Raw genomic sequence first — 17621 nt, forward strand, 5'->3', positions numbered from 1 at the left:
ATCTATTGAGATGACCATGTGATTTCTATCCATTTTCTTAATGTGGCATGTCATATCGATTGATTTATTGAATTGAACTGTCCTTGCATGCATCTCCAGAATAAATCCCATTTGATTGTGGTAAATGATACTTTTAATGTATTGTTTTCTGCAGTTTGCTAATATTTTGTTGGGGATTTTTACATCCATGTTCATCAGGGATTTTGGCTTGTAGTTTTCCTTTTTTTTTTTTTTTTTTTTTTTTTTTTGTAGTGTCTCTGTCTGGTTTCAGCATGAGGATAATGCTGGACTCATATAGTGTATTTGGAAGCTTTCCTTCATCTTTTATGTTTTTGAATAGTTTGAGAAGAATAGGTGTTAACTCTACTTTAAATGTTTGGTAGAATTGACATGTGGATCCATCTGGTCCTGGACTTTTTTTTTTTTTTTTTAATGTTTATTTATTTTTGACAGAGAGACAGAGCATGAGCAGGGGAGGGGCAGAGAGAGAGGGAGACACAGAATCGAAAGCAGGCTCCAGGCTCTGAGCTGCCAGCACAGAGCCCGATGCGGGGCTCGAACTCACAGACCGCGAGACCATGACCTGAGCCGAAGTCGGACGCTCAACCGACTGAGCCACCCAGGTGCCCCTTGGACTTTTGTTTGTTGGGACTTTTTTGATTACAGTTACAATTTCATTACTAAAAATTGTTCTGTTCAGTTTTAATATTTCCTCCATATTCAGTTTTAAAAGAAATTTATCCATTTATTTTAGTTTGTTGTCATAATTTTTCATAGTACACTCTTATAACTTTTTTGTATTTCTTTGGTGTTGGTTATTACTTCTCTTTTATCTGATTTTATGTATTTGGGTCCTCTCATTTTTTCTTGATAGTCTGGCTAAAGGTTTATCAATTTTGTTTATTTTTTCAAAGAGCCAGTCTTGGTTTCATTGATATTTTCTATTGTTTTTTTTCTTTTTTTTTTTAGTCTTTATGCCATTTATTTCTATTCTAATCTTTATTGTTTCCTCTTTTTTCTGATTTGGGCTTTTTGTTGTTGTTCTTTTTCTAGTTCTTTTATGTGTGAGGTTAGATTGTTTGAGATTTTTCTTTTTTCTTGAGTAAGGCCTCTATTGCTATAAATTTCCCTCTTAGAGCTGCTTTTGCTGTGTCCCAAAGATTTTGGACAGTTATGTTTTCCTTTCTGTCCATGTATTTTATCTCCTCTTTAATTTCTTTATTGGCCCATTGGTTGTTTAACAGAATATTATTTAGCCTGCATGTGTTTGTGGGTTTTTTTTCCCCAGCTTCCAATTTTTCTTGTAATTGATTCCTACTTTCATGATGTTGAATTCAGAAAAGATTCCTGATACGGTTTCACTCTTAATAAAGGTACTGAGACTTGTTTTGTGGTCTAACATGTGATCTATCCTGGAGAATGTTCTATATGCACTTGCAGAGAATGGGTATTCTGTTGTGTCAGGATGGATGTTACGTATTTATCTGTTAAGTTTATCTGGTATAATGTGTTGTTCACAGACACCATTTCCTTTCTGATTTTCTGCCTGGAAGATCTATCCATTGATGTAAGTAGGGTGTTAAAGTCCCTGACTATTATTGTGTTACTGTCAATGTCTCCCTTTATGTCTTTTGTTATTAGCTTTATGTATATAGGTGTTCCAATGTTGGGTCCATAGATATTTACAATTCTTATATCTTCTTGTTAAAATGATCCCTTTATATTTATGTAATGCCCTTCTTTGTCTTTTGATAGAGTGGGTTTTTTAAAAATGTGAAGCCTGATGGAGTGGGTCTCCATCTCATGAACTATGAGATCATGACCTGAGCTGATACCAAGAGTGGGACCTTTAACTGACTGAGCCACCCAGGCACTCTGATACAATGTTAGTTTAAAATCTATCTTGTCTGATATAAGTTTTGCTACCCACCCTCACTTTTTTTTTTTTTTTGCTTTCATTTGTATGGAATATCTTTCATCCCTGTACTTTCAGCTTGTCTGTGTCTTTAGGTCTGAAATGCATTTCTTGTAGGCAGCATTTAGATGGGTCTTGTTTTTTGGTTTGTTTTTTTAATCCATTTCATTGCCCTAGGCCTTTTGATTGGACAATTTAGGCCATTTACATTTAAAGTAATTATTGATAGGTATATTGCCATTTTGATAATTGTTTTCTGGTTGCTTTTGTAGTTCTTATATATTCTTTTCTTCTCTTGCTCTCTTTTCTTGTGAGTGATGACTTTCTCTAGTGTTACACTTGGCTTTCTTTCTCTTATTCTTTTGTGTATATATTATAGGTCTTTGGTTTATGTTTACCCTGAAATTTATATATAACATCCTAAGTTAATAGCAGTCCATATTTAGTTGATGCTCACTTAAATTCAACCCCATTGTAAAAGAACTTCATTTTTATTTCCCTCCCATGTTTTATGTATGTGCTATCATATTTTACATGTTTTCATTTTGTGAGTCCCTTTAAGGAATTTTTTAGATATAATTGATTTTACTGTTTTTGTCTTTTAACAGTCATACCAGCTTTATTAGTGATTGCTCTAGTACCTTTATTAGGTGTTTATGTTGGCTTTTACCTATGACATTTTTTCCTTTCATAATTTTCTCCCAAATATGGCCTTTTCCACCTAAATACGTTCCTTTAACTTTATTTTAAGGCCATTTTAGTGGTGATGAGCTTTAACTGCTATTTTCTGGGAAACTCAATTGTTGAGGGTGATAATCTTGCAGGGTAGAGAATTCTTGGTTGTAGCATTTTTCCTTTTAGCACTTTGAATATATCATGTCACTCTCTTCTCATTCCCAGAGTTTTTTTTGCAATCATCACCTGATAGCCTTATGGGGTTTCCCTTGTAGAGATCTAGTTGCTTCTCACTTTCTGCTTTTATAATTCTCTTTTTATCCTTGATCTTTGACATTTTAATTATTATGTGTTGTGATGTGAATGTCCTCGAGTTCATCTTGTTTGGAACTCTATGTGCCTCCTGAACCTGAATGACTGTTTTACTTCCTCTGGTTAGGGAAGTTTTTAGCTATGATTTCTTCAAATAAGTTTTCTGCCCCCCTTCTTTTCTCTCTCTTCTCCTTGTGGGATCCCTATAATGCAAATGTTTGTTCACTTGATATTATCAAAGATATACTGTACCTGTCCTCATTTTTGAAAAATTCTTTTTCCCTTGTGCTTTTCAGCTTGGGTACTTTCCATTACCCTGTCTTCTCTTTGCTGTTTTTGTTTTCTTTAAATCTTTATTTACTTTTGAGAGAGTGAGAGAGAGACAGAGTGAGAGCAAGGGAGGAATAGAGAGAGTGGGAGACACAGAATCGAAGAAGGCTCCAGGCTCTAAGCTGTGAGCACAGAGCCTGACGTGGGGCTCGAACCCATGAACCGTGAGATCATGACCTGAGCTGAAGTCAGACGCTCAACCGACTGAGCCACCCAGGTGCCCCAATTTGCTGATCTTTTTTTCTGTATCCTCTAATCTACTGTTGATTCCCTCTGGTGTATTTTTCATTTCGGTTATTGTATTCTTCAATTCTGATTGGTGCTTTTTTGTGTTTTCTGTTTGTTGCAGCTCTCACTGAATTCATCCTCTCTCCTCTCCAGTCTGGTGAGTTTTTTTATTACCATTACTTTGAACTCTTTATCATGCAGATTGGTTCTTTTTCTGAGGTTTTGTCTGATTCTTTCATTTGGAGCACATTCCTCTCTGTCTTCATTTTGTTTGACTTTGTTTCTATGAATTACGTTGAACAGCTACTTCCCTAAACTTGAAGTGATGACCTTGTGTACGGTCATCCCATGTAGAAATTGTGTGTGCCCACTAACTTCGCTGTGATTAGTGTCGGCTGGGAGTTCTGGGACACTTTGTACTAGGGTTGCCTTGATGGCATGATATGAGCTGAAGTGGGTGCAAACTGTGGGGTTCTGCAGCTGTCTGCTTCAAGGGCACCCTGGGAGGCTGGCTGAAGTTGCACTCAGTACAAGCCAAGGTGTCCTGGGGTGCTCCATGCCCCCTCCGAGTTGTCTGGAGCCAAAGTAGGGTGGGTCTGGAGTGTTCTGACATTCTTTGTGCCCGTCTCACCTCAGTGAGATGGCTGGAGCTGTGGCGAGCACTGATCAGGAGGGTACCCTGCTGGGGCCGCCTTGGTGGGATGCTGGGGCTGGTGTGAGTTAGGAGCCAGGGGCTCAGTGAGGCAGCAGGCTGACTAGGGTGCCCATACTCTGCTCTTATGCACGCTATCAAGGTGGAGAAGAAACCTAAACCGTGGTGCTGACCAACCCCTCCCACCCAAAGAGCAGTCCAGCAGCCTCCCTGCTGTTTGGCAGGACTCTAGGGTGGGATCATTTATAGTTGCTTTTATAAACTATGACTTTTTTTTCTATGCCCCAGGGCAGATGAATCTTTTCGGGTTCCCTCAGCACAATCCCTCCCCACCGCACTTTGCATCAAGAGCGGGTTCCCTTTGTAACTATGTCTCCATCCCTCTCGCCATCTTCTGTGTGGTTTCTTCATCTTTTGGGGTGTGGAAGCTGTTCAGTCAGCCCTTTGTTCTTTAGGTGAAGTTGGTCTATAAATTTGTGTAGACTTGGTGCGTGCATGGTGGAGGTGAGTTCAGGGTGTTCCCATATTACCGTCTTGGATTGGAAGTGCCAAGAGTTCAATCTTATTTTACGGGATAATGTACCTATTTTATAGAATAATATATTCCGTTGTATATATCCACTACATTTTCTTTATCCATTCATCCTTCAATATGCACTTAGGTTGTTTCCATATCTTGTCTATTATAAATAGTGCTGCAATATCATTTTGAGTCCATGTTTTTTTGGCGTGTTTCTTTGGGTTAAATATTACAGAAATGGAATTGCTGGATCCTATGATAGCTCTGTTTTTAATTTTTTTTAAGTTTATTTATTGGAGAGAGAGAGAATGAGTGGGGGAAAGGCACAGAGAGAGAATCCCAAGCAGCACAGAGCCTGATGTGGGGCTCGAACTCAAAACTGTGAGATCATGACCTGAGCCAAAATCAAGAGTCAGCCGCTTAACCGACTGAACCCCCCAGTTGCACCTATTTTTAAGTTTTTGAGGAACCTCCATATGTTTGCTCCAGTGGTTGCACTGATTTGCATTCCCACCACCAGTGTAAGAGGGAGCCGGTGTTTGCAATTTCTTGTCCTTTTGGTAATAGCCATTCTAATATGTGGAGGTGATACCTCATTGTGATATTGATGTGCATTTACCTAATGATTAATGATGTTGTGGATCTTTTCATGTGCCTCTTGGTCATCTGTATGTCTTTGGAAAAATGTGTTTAGTTCTTCTGCCCATTTTTTTTTTTAAGTTGATTTATTTTGAGAGAGAGAGTGCACGATTGTGCACAAGCAGGGGAGGGGCAGAGAGAGAAAGGGAGAGAGAGAATCCCAAGCAGGCTCCACACTGTCAGGGCAGAGCCCAGTTTGGGGCTTGATCTTACAAACCTCAAGATCACGACCTCAGCTGAAATGAAGAGTTGGACACTTAACTGAGCCACCCAGGGGCCCCAACCAGCTAATCTATTTTTAACTTTTTTTCTTTTTTTCATTCTAGAAAGGTAATGCTAAGGTTTTAAAGGGTGAGGAATATGGTAGACATTTGCTGTTATCTTGGCCACTTAACATCTGAAACCGCTTCCTAATTCAGAATTCCCCACTTTAGTATCTCGGTGGTAGAGGCTGAAAAATCCCAGATACTTGCTTTCCATTGCTTCTTTGGAGTTAATGTGCAGACATATGACTTGGGTATCATCATTCAGATGATCATACCAGATTTAGACTTAGGAGCTACTAACAAAAAATAAAACAAGTAACAGCATACCCAAAGCAAAAATAGCAACTAAATTTAGAAATGATGAGGTGCTTTCTCTCTGGAAAACTCAATGTAGTGGTTGTTGGAAAAACCACTAAAAAAGTTGCTCCTGGTACAGAACTAGGGGCATGGTTATTGGGTGAGATGGGTGGAATGATAAGATCTGATTCCCTACTGAGAGCCACTTCCTGTTTTTAATCAACTTACCTGATTAAAAAGAGGCAGTAACTGCTCATTGTACAAACTTGAGAGAATATAGAAAAGGTCACTGTGCGTGTGCTTCTATATATACATATGTAGGTGTATACACATATATAAGTAGGAAATGTTTGAGTTTCTTCATAAAATTGGGATCATACCATAGTTTTGTGCTTCCCTTTTTAATGGAATTTTCTATGCCATTCTTTGACAATACAACTCTAAATAGCTATATCATTTAAATATTCTGCTATTGAATGGAATCTCTAATATTTTGCTGTCATGATGCTTCAAAGAATGTTCTGATATCTAAATTTCAGACTAGCTCTCTGCTTATTGCTTCAGGATACATTTAGAGAGCAGATTACTAATTCCTGTATTTGTAACCTTTTTTATTTTTTTGATAAGTATACTCTTTTCTTCAGATCTTTAATTTTTTTTTTTTTTTTTTTTTTTGAGAGAGGGAGAGAGCACGCGAGAGTGTGCACAAGCAGGGGAGGGGCAGAGAGAGAGGGAGACACAGAATTTGAAGCAGGCTCTAGGCTCTGAGCTTGTCAGCACAGAGCCTGTTGCAGGGCTCAAACCTGTGAACCATGAGATCATTACCAGAGCTGAAGTTGGACGCTTAACTGACTGAGCCACGCAGGTGCCCCAGGAGGTGTACTCTTTAATCATTATCACCTATTTCACCCCTCCCCCCCCCCCCCCCCCCCCCGCGCCCCCGGGCCCATCTTCCCCCTGGTAACCATCAGTTTGTTCTCTGTAGTTAAGAGTCTGTTTCTTAGTTTGTCTCTTTTTTATCCCCCTTTGTTCTTTCATCTTTCCACATGAGTGAAATCATATGGTATTTGTCTTTTTTTTTTTTTTAACATGAAATTTACTGTCCAATTGGTTTCCATACAACACCCAGTGCTCATCCCTACAGGTGCCCTCCTCAATGCCCATCACTCACCCTCCCTTCCCTCCACCCCCCATCAACCCTCAGTTTATTCTGTTTTTAAGAGTCTGTTATGGTTTGGCTCCCTCCCTAAGTTTTTTTTTCCTTCCCCTCCCCCTTGGTCTTCTGTTAAGTTTCTCAGAATCCACATAAGAGTGAAAACATGTGGTATCTGTTTTTCTCTGTATGACTTATTTCACTTAGCATAACAGTCTCCAGTTCCATCCATGTTGCTACAAAAGGCCATATTTTATTCTTTCTCATTGCCAAGTAGTATTCCATTGTGTGTATAAACCACATCTTCTTTATCCATTCATCAGTTGATGGACATTTAGGCTTTTTCCACAATTTGGCTATTGTTGAGAGTGCTGCTGTCAACATTGGGGTACAAGTGCCCCAATGCATCAGCACTCCTGTATCCCTTGGGTAAATTCCTAGCAGTGCTATTGCTGGGTCATAGGGTAGGTCTATTTTTAATGTTTTGAGGAACCTCCACACTGTTTTCCAGAGTGGCTGCACCAGTTTGCATTCCCACCAACAGTGCAAGAGGGTTCCCGTTTCTCCACATCCTCGCCAGCATCTATAGTCTCCTGATTTGTTCATTTTAGCCACTCTGACTGGCGTGAGGTGGTATCTGAGTGTGGTTTTGATTTGTATTTTCCGGATGAGGAGCGACATTGAGCATCTTTTCATGTGCCTTTTGGCCATCTGGATGTCTTCTTTAGAGAAGTGTCTATTCATGTTTTCTGCCCATTTCTTCACTGGATTATTTGTTTTTTGGGTGTGGAGTTTGGTGAGTTCTTTTTTTTTTTTAATTTTTTTATTAACATTTATTTATTTTTTGAGAGTCAGAGAGAGAGCATGAGCAGGGGAGGTACAGAGAGAGGGAGACACAGAATTGGAAGCAGGCTCCAGGCTCTGAGCTGTCAGCACAGAGCCAGATGCAGGGCTCGAACCCACAAACCGTGAGATCACGACCTGAGCCGAAGTCAGTCGCCCAACCGACTGAGCCACCCAGGGGCCCCTTGGTGAGTTCTTTATATCTGACTTATTTCACTCAGATTATACTCTGTAGCTCCACCCATGTCTTTGCAAATGACAAGATTTCATTTTATGACTAAATAATATTCTATTGTGTATATATAGCCTCCATCCATCTATCAATGGACACTTGGGCTGCTTCCATAATTTGGCTCTTGTAAATAATGCTGCTATAAACAGGGGTGCGTGTATTCCTTTGAATTAGTGTTTCTGTATTTTGGGAGAGAATACCTAGTAGTGTGATTCCTGGATTGTAGGCTAGTTGTATTTTTAACTTCTTTTTTTTCAACGTTTTTTATTTATTTTTTTTGGGACAGAGAGAGACATAGCATGAACGGGGGAGGGGCAGAGAGAGAGGGAGACACAGAATCAGAAACAGGCTCCAGGCTCTGAGCCATCAGCCCAGAGCCTGACGCGGGGCTCGAACTCATGGACCGTGAGATCGTGACCTGGCTGAAGTCGGACGCTTAACCGACTGCGCCACCCAGGCGCCCCTGTATTTTTAACTTCTTAAGGAACCTCTTAACGTTTTCCAGAATGGCTGCATCAGTTTGCGTTCCCATAATCAGTGCACAAGGGTTCCTCTTTCTCCCCATCCTTGCCAACATTTGTTCCCTATGTGTTTGATTTTAGCCATTCTGACAGATGTGAGGTGTTTTCTAAAGAACTTTTTAAAGTTTATTTTTGAGAGACAGGGGGAGAGAGAGAGAGAGAGAGAGAGAGAGAGAGAGAGAGAGAGAGAGAGAGAGAATGAGCAGGGGAGGGGCAGAGAGAGAGGGAGAGAGAGAATCCCAAGCTGACAGCACAGAGCTCCATGCGCAGCTCGAACCGTGCCATCATGACTTGAGTCGAAATCAAGAGTCGAACATGGTTAATGGACTGAGCCACCCAGGTGCCCTGTGAGGTATTTTCTTATTGTGGTTTTGATCTTTTTCCCTGGTGAGTCATGTTGAGCATCTTTTCATGTGTCTGTTGGCCACCTGTAGGTCTTCTCTGGAGAAACACCTGTTCATGTCTTCTGCCCATTTTTCAACTGGATTATTAGTTTTTTGGGTGTTGAGTTGTAGCAGTCCTGTATACATCTTGGATACGCTTTATCATTTAGGTCATTTGCAAATATCTTTTCCCATTCAATAGGGTGCTTTTTTAGTTTTGATGGTTTGCTTCACTGTGAAACTTGAACCTTTTAAGGGCTTTTCATATCCATAAAATTTCTCTGTATAGTTGGCTTACTCATTCTTGAATCCCTAGTGGGTTTTCATTGTAAACTATTTTTTTTTTTTAAGATTTTATTTTTGTGTAATCTCTACACCCAACGTGGGGCTCAAAGCCACAACCCTCAGATCCAGAGTCACGTGCTTTACCGACTGAGCCGGCCAGGCACCCCTTGACTGTAAACTATGGACCTAGAACTTTTATATGACTGGAATGTCAGACATGAGAACATTTTTTCAGGAACCTGTGCAAATTTGTAATAACGACTATGGTACTTGGTCTGAGACTGTACTACTTGCCTGACACTGTGATGTGCTGTAGAAACAATCACATTGAATCCTTACAGTGACACACGTTTTGTTGGTAGTTTTGGTCACATAAATAAAATGGAGGGAAATGGCCAAAAAGCTTAAGGTCACACAACTCATAAAACGTGGACCCAGACATCAGGCATTATTTTCCTGATTTCATCTTCTTCCCCCCGTATCATTGCAACCCCAGAATGTAAATCCTTTTTGAGTTGTGGACTGAATGCTTGGGAGGCAAGAAGTACCAGTGAGTTGGAAGCAGTAAAGAAGAGGGGAGAAGCAGTTCAAAAAAAAAAAACAAACAAAAGCATATTGTCTTATGCTTATGTTACGTTATGCTTATGCTTATGTTACAAGAGTTTACGAAGTGACAGAACACAGTGTTATTAGCAGGGCAGTTTAACCAACGAGTTTTTATTAAAAGCCGGGGTGCACCAGGCACAGTTGTACGGGAGGCTAACAAATCCAAATGTTGTAACTAATTCATTTATTAGCTTATCTGATCAAACAAAATACATTTCATAGAAATGATTATAAAACGCATTGCCGATAGAAACAAAGTATCATTTATATTACAGATCTTATGGTACCTAAATAATTATTAATAAAAACCAGCCAACTCATATGGGAAACAGAAGTTAGTAAACCACCAGTTACTTCTTTATTTTCGTCAGCAAGAGGGAGAAGCATGCACTTGTCATGCTCAAATGGGCTTCAGCGTTCACTATAGACATCCTGTTTCAAAAGTAACATAGTTCACCTGTCCATTTAAAAGTTCAGTGTTTTTCATCCAGTATCAAAGCACTATGGTACTTTTTGGTTTAAAGATTAGTTTTGGTTGCAGAGTACGCTTAATTTAGTACTTGAGTCGCATGTGTCACAGTTTCTGGATCTGGGGTGGGTGCTGACCAGTCCAGTTAAGTGTTAGTTGAACAAAACACAACGCACGTGGGATAGTTTAATCTGCTCTGTGATATTCTTGCCAGTACTCGATTGAGAAGATATACAGGTGATTTAAAGCAGAACAGAACAGCAGAAGGGGGGGAAAGAAAAACATGTTGGTGTTGCTTGAGGCGAGTCTGTCCGTTAGAGCTATTTCTTGCTGTTTTGGAGAGTTCTGGCTAATTCTCGTAAGGATCGTATCAAGTTTATTGGCACGTGATCTATTCCTTACTTTGAAGGTTGGTTCAGAGGGGTGTACAGGAGAGAAAAGGGGCAGGGAAAGGACCGAAAAGGCATGGAGTGGAGTGTGTTTGCTGACAGTCAAGTTAACTGTGGAACCACAATCATCCGAGAGGGTGTCCACCAAGGCCCTTCCTGAGACCTCCAGAGATGGGTCTGTTTTCTTGAGGAAGCAGCACTGAAAACTTCCTCAGACAGGGTCCATGTTTATTGCACAGGAACCACAATTATTTCTGTTCCCCCCTTTCCTGAGCTGGAGACCTCCAAGTGCACACATGGCTAGGGATGCCCATCAGCTCGCTCCTCTGGCCAGCAGGGAGCGCTCCACCACAATGACTGGGGGAACGAACACTTTCTTCAAATGGAAGCACGAGGTATCATGTTGGCCCGAACAATGTGGTCTGTCAGTCACCATTCTCAAGCAGCTTCTGTAGGTTGTTTTGTATCTTAAAATAGTAAGAGAGAAGTTCCTGTTATTAAAGAGAATGGAGGGGCGCCTGGGTGGCTCAGTTGGCTAAGCATCTGACTTCGGCTCAGGTCATGATCTCACGGTTCTTGGGTTCAGGCCCCACGTCGGGCTCTGTGCTGACAGCTCAGAGCCTGGAGCCTGCTTCAGACTTCGTGTCTCCCTCTCTCTCTCTGCCCCTCCCCCACTCATTCTCTCTCTTTCAAAAATAAACATAAAATAAAACCCAGAATGGAATATATCAAGGGCCTATCTGCCATGGCGTACATAATTCTGAGAGGAATCGATTCTACCTGGAATAAAAAGCTACCCATGGGTTCAATTTAAATCAGGCAAATGCTTTTAAGTGGAATAAAACTCTGTTGATAATCCACTTTGAAGTGAAAAAGTGCTAAAAAAAGAAAGAATGGCACTACAATAAAATGTCAGGAAAGACCAAGACAAGTCTGATGGAAGAAAAAGAACAAAAGCACAGGACACACCAAGTGTGACCTAAATGCAGAGTGAGTGGGAAACTGATCCTTAAAGAGCCTGTGTATCATGTGGTGTCTGATTCAAATCATCAATGTTTAATACTCCTACCGGATATTACACATTTCCCAGATGAATGAATGCCACAGATGAAGGGTCCATGACATGTCTTTGGATCTTGAGACTACAGTTCAGTGTTGGGCATTAAAAATGTGCTTGGTAGAGGTCTAGTGAGTAAGCGAACTTGGAAGATTTCTGAGCAAGGAATTCTCAACGAGCAACAGTGTGATGGCAGTGGGGAACCCCATGGGACGAAAGAAAGAGGATATGTGTATGTTTTTGTGGAACAGTCTGCGATGTCCTGTAGGCAAAGAGGGAAGGATCTAGAATGCGTGTGCCCCGAACTCGATGTGTGCTCACCTTAACCACACAGAGAAAATTTCACGTATGATGTGGAGACACCACGAAACAAGACCAGCTACACAGACAGGAAGTAGCAGAGGACGGATAAGAACACGGGTCTGTCTCTTCACTGCTCCATCACTAATGCCATCGGCAGCACTAAGAAGGTACGTATTGGTGCACCTGTGTGGCTCCGTCGGTTAAGGATCCAACTCTGGCTCCGGTCATGATCTCACAGCTCGTGAGTTCGAGCCCCACATCGGGCTCTGTGCTGACAGCTCAGAGCTGGAGCCTGCTTCAGATTCTCTGTCTCCCCCTCTCTCTGCCCCTCCCTTTCTCGTGCTCAGTCTCTCTCTCTCTCTCAAAAATAAATATTAAAAAAATATATATTTATTTCATTACCGATGAAAGGCATTGCCTTCATTCTCTCATTCCTACTCCCTATCTTTCCTACCTACCCCGCAGGACCCAAGATAAACAGAAAAGCAAGAGTGGGAAGGTAGAAAAAGAAATGAAACAAAGGGGTTATGACCAAAATACATAAAACACACCTACAAAGAAACTCAAACCAGGGGGATAGCTGCTATTTCACCGCCAGGCTGTGCTGCATTGCTCTAGCAGAAGCCATGCATGAGACATGGCCACTGGTCTGCCTGTTGTGGACAGGCTCTCCTGTTTCTGTGTCCCTTCTTACAGCATGTGGTGCCCTAGCCAGGCCTGGCACAAGAAGGGGGCAGCGGGATTTGGTGTGCGCTTCTGGTCCAAGAATACCACTGAATGCCAGAGCGAACAAACCAGAGAATTCACACCGTCCCATCCTCTAGGTCAGCATGGAAGCCAAACACTTGTAAGCATTTCATCACAAAACCAAAAAACTACCTCCGCTTCTCAGCAACTAATGTTTTATTGATTTACTCTCGAAAGTTAATTTATTTTGAGAGAGGGTGAGCAGGGGGCGGGCAGAGAGAGAGAGAGAGGGAAACAGAGAATCCCAAGTAGGCTCTGCACTGTCAGCGCACAGCCCGACATGGGGCTTGAACCCATGAACCGTGAGATCATGACCTGAGCCAAAACCAAGGGTCGGACACTTAATGGGTTGAGCCACCCAGGCACCCCTAGTTTGAAATATTTCTAGGGAGGAAAAGCAAAAGATAGACCAACAGGGAAAATGAGATTGAGACCTAGGTCTTTGTGGAAGTAAAAAATATTCTTTCACACGTACCGCGCAGTCCCCTGGCTGGGTTTGGCCATTTAGGCTGCTTGCTGCACCCCGGAAGTGTTTTAAGTGCGTCACCCCTGCTCTGTGGGCATCAACAGTCACCACCGCTACCACCCCAACACAGGAAATAAATGAGTCACCTTTTCTAATTTCATTATGTTAGCTGTAAGCTCTTGGCAGAGGACCTCCACGTTTAATTGGACTTGTGACCCCAGGCCGGATGGTGCTGTCTGTCTGCAAGAACAAAAAGAAAAACGCTGTGGGCAGGCGGGGGTGGCAAGGGAAGAAGTGGAGTGAACACAAATTTATTTGAACAGAAAATTAGGTTACAGTAGTAGACAGTGAGCCTTTAACTTGTGAAGATTACTGCAGGGCCTTTCTGATGTTAAGTCCAGACTGAGTGTTGAGGGGACTGTATCTTAAAAGCTCAGCTGGAAGTCTCTTAAGCTGTTTTTGTTGAGGTGGCTGTGTTGTGCCTTGGCTTCCAGACAAAAATCAGGCAATTCTGCTCAAGCACATGGCTTCTAAGACCTCTTTTGTTAACCTCTAATGTCCTCTCCATCCCCACTACTGCAGAGATTTGCAAGAATTATTGCTCTCCTCAGTCACAGGCATTTTTTTTTTTTTTTTTTTTTTACGGGAGGAGGAGCCATTTACACTAGAACTTGCAGAATGTTTAGGAATGTCCTTAATCAAATTGATTGCTTTTGAAGCGTGAGACTTTAGCAATTCTGTTTTTGAGACTTGCCGTGCCAAGGTAACCCCTGTGGTCTTGTAACAGATGGAGTCAGTGTTTACCATTTGAACTGTTTATGGCATGGGCTCTTCTCTTCCCCAGGGTCCACTGGGGTCATCTACCAGCTAAAACTGTAGGAAATTAAGAGATATGTACATTATCCTGGAGATGTATGTACATTATGCTCTAAAGGCGTTTATTGGATTTTTACATTAAGGTTTAGAACAGGGGTCTAGAACTTCTCTGTGTTTCTTGATTGTAATTTATTTTTAGATATTAAGTTTTTAGATGGCAATGATGGGTCTATTTTACACAGGATCAGTTTTTCACATGGTAAATTTCAGATGGTGATTTACTTGGTAAATTATGATCATGTAAATATTAACAGAGCCATCAGATGTTTCTGTGTTTACTAGTACTAAAACAGTTTTTTCTTTACCCTTGATCCCTACCATCCAAATCTTATATCTCAAAAAAGGAGGCTGAACTGGAATGTTTCAGTGTTTAGATGAGGGAACTGCGATCCAGAAGACTGACCCATCGACATGAAATTCTGACAGTGTACAGGCTATTAATATACTAGTGAAGCTGGTAAAAGGAATGGATTCTGGTACAACTAAAGAATCCAAGTACAAATAGGTACTTAGCTATCGGGCAGTGTGGCTGGAGCACCTTGGAGTAAGAAAGATACGGGGGAAGCTCAGGTCCTGTAAAAGTACTTTATGAACAAATTTTTCCTGTCATGGGTATTCCTGGTCTCATGTCATAAATAATCATTGTGATTTTTCCTGTGATTATTTTTCAGATTGTACTTCTTCCTGAGTTGATTATTTAAATAGTGGAATGAAATATTCCATTTGCCCTTGTTAGTGGCATTTCCCCCTCATCATCACCAAGTTAGTGAAATGATAATAGGACATGAGGTAACACTTTCCTAAAAAAACAAACAAACAAAAAAACAACCTTGTATATGATAGTGAACTAGGATGTAACACTAGATTTTTGCAGACGAAGTATGTTAACAATTTGAGTAAGGGTATGCACTATTCCAGACTATTCTTTAGGTTCTGCATTACTGGTTTAAATATATATATTTACTTATTTATTCTTTAGGTTCTGCATTACCTGTTTAAATATATATATAACCAGTAATGCAGAACCTAAAGAATATATACACACACACACACACACACACACACACACGTCCAAAAGAATCTATACGCCAGCGTCTGTGTAAACTCCTACTAAGACTTTAGGTAGCTGTTTGAGCACAAAGTTGTTTGTACCCAGAATGGTATAGCATAATAGTCCTCCAGTTATAGACCCAGGCTGGCACCATCAGCATCAGCTGGGAATTGACAGAAATGCAAGTTCTCAGGCTCTCATATCTAGTGCCTCAGAAACTCTGGAGACGGGCCCTGACATCTGTTGTAACAAGCCATCCAGATGATTCTGAAGCACAGTCAAAATAGCCTGACCCAGGTCCTAGGCTGTACCTCACAACCAAGCCCTGGGTGGGCTGGCAAGCCTATCCTCTGTGTAGTCATACAGACCTGCATTTGAATCCTGATTTTACTACAAACTGTAAAACAAACTGTAAGACACAGTAGAGTCTCTAGCGCATGGTACAAACTCTGTAAACGAGTGTCTCTACTTCCAGAACTTGGGCTAAAAGTATGCTTTCTAATACAGAGTAGTTTATTTTACTTTTGTAGGTAATGCATCAAAATCCTTACATGAATGGATGTAAAGGAAAGAGCTCTAGGCCTCAATAGGTTTAATTAGGTCAGGCCTGTCAAAAATGACTGATGGGGATATACCATCTTCATGGTAGTGGCCGCGATGGCTGTGGTTGAGTCACTGACATGCACCTCTTTGTCCATGCCCAGGAGCTACACCCCCCCTTGAGGTGAGGGCTAGGAGACAGTCGCCCAAATCCAGCCTCACGTAGGCTGGCTAGAGGGCATCGCTCCAGAAGATCAAGTTGTGCCCCTGGCAGGCACGCCCCTAGAGGATGAGGTACCCTGGGTCAGTATGGAGAAGAGGCTCCGACCACCTTGGAAGTAGCTGGCCACATGCTTGGAGATAAAGTCCATGGTTCCCGGACCCATGCTGGGAAAGTAAGAGGGCACACTCCCAGGTTGGCCAAAGAGGAGAAAAAGAGAACAGGCCAAGCCAAGCGGTGAATGCAGTATACAACAGGCACTTTCTCAACGTTGTGCCCACCTTTGGCAAGAAGAAGGGCCCCAATGCCAGTTCTTAAGTCCACTGTAGTCCTGGCTTTCCCCAATAAGGCCAGTTAGTCCAGTCAAAAAAACAAAACAAAAAACCCCCAAAAAACATTGTGAAGGAAAATCTTCACAGATGCATTCGGCTAATTACTAGTCACCTGGATCTTCATAGTGGTCAAAAGTTTCGTAACTATAGGAGTTCATATAAAGAATTAACACATGAAAAATGAGCTGAGGTATTGAATTGCTTCTTTCCTATCAATGTCTTCACTCACTGCCATTTTACTAAGGTAAGTTTTGCTGGTATGGGTTAATCAACAGGCCAAGGTCACAAGTGAGTCTTAGGATAATAGAACAAGATAATGTAAAATCAGGCTTGTTTCTTGCCTTATCAACCTAAGAATGGTTCAGCGGCACAGCATTCATTTTGGGGACCCTCCCACCCACGTCTTTGCTTCCCACATACACCTGTCACAAAATGTCGCATACAGAATGTACACTTAATTCGTGTTTGCTAAGGATAGTAAACGCCAAACATTATGCTAGTCTCAAGAGCAAGCAGATGATAGCACCAGAGGGAATTGTCTTACTCATTATGATGAATGTCCACAGTGGAGGTTAGTGACCCCAGCCTCTCCTCCAGAGTATTAATTCTGTATCTCATGTAGAAGGTCGAGATGATTAGTGCACAGACACTGGAAAGGGATCAAAGAGAAATTCTCAATAGGTTAATGAACTGATGTCCATAAAACAATCAACTCAGAGCCAGTGTTGGACATTTGAGGCAAGATATTCTCCAAAATGAACTTGCCCAAGAGACTTGAAAAGGGTCTTTCTTCCCAACAGGCTGATGCTGGTCAGAAAACTTGAGAGCTAGAAAGAGATTTAAAATTCTCCGGCCCAGCTTCCTCAATTGACAAACAATGGCCATCCTACTAGGATCTCTCAAGGCCATGCCCAAGGTGGATTACCAAGCCCATGGTCCTACTCCCAGTGCTGTGGCCCTCACCAGAAGGGCCTGGCAATGAGTGCCTAGTCTTGTTATCTGGTGACTCATAAATTCCCTTCTTTATCTGGAAACCAAACTGGGCACATCCTCCTTGGTTGTCAAGAACAGCCTAGAACTAGGTCAGGCTATTTTCAGAAAAACAACTGATTACAAACTGGAAGCTGAGGGGGAATTTTTAAAAGTCAATGCCTGAGTTTTCGTTGAAGGGGATGATGGTATTTTAAAGCTGTTTTGGCTTCTATCCAGAGGACACGGGATAGATGGGAAAATAAACACTAAGGCCAACGATGCTTCATAATTCACAGAACAATTTTCTAACAAATGGCATCCACTCAGAATTTAGTTCTCTGC

The 17621-nt window shown here is 41.6% G+C and overlaps 1 protein-coding gene and 1 pseudogene across 3 annotated transcripts in view; one reads left to right on the forward strand and one right to left on the reverse strand.

Annotated features, from left to right (window-relative positions):
- Nucleotides 1-10024: 10024 nt before the first annotated feature.
- The window catches only part of GRAMD2B (GRAM domain containing 2B), a 136832-nt gene continuing 129235 nt past the window's right edge, over nucleotides 10025-17621 (reverse strand). For all 3 annotated transcript variants that reach the window (XM_060636243.3, XM_060636244.3, XM_060636245.3), the window contains exons 12-14: nucleotides 16852-16956; nucleotides 13435-13528; nucleotides 10025-11182 (exon numbers count right to left, since the gene is read on the reverse strand). In XM_060636243.3, coding sequence (XP_060492226.1) covers nucleotides 11141-11182; nucleotides 13435-13528; nucleotides 16852-16956 — 241 coding nt within the window. In that variant the 3' untranslated portion in view covers nucleotides 10025-11140. The remainder of the gene's footprint in view (nucleotides 11183-13434; nucleotides 13529-16851; nucleotides 16957-17621) is intronic.
- Nucleotides 15896-16293, forward strand: LOC132681605 (ubiquitin-like FUBI-ribosomal protein eS30 fusion protein pseudogene; annotated as a pseudogene).

This window comes from Panthera onca, chromosome A1, assembly GCF_046562875.1.
Source record: "Panthera onca isolate mPanOnc1 chromosome A1, mPanOnc1 haplotype 2, whole genome shotgun sequence".
Taxonomy (NCBI): domain Eukaryota; kingdom Metazoa; phylum Chordata; class Mammalia; order Carnivora; family Felidae; genus Panthera; species Panthera onca.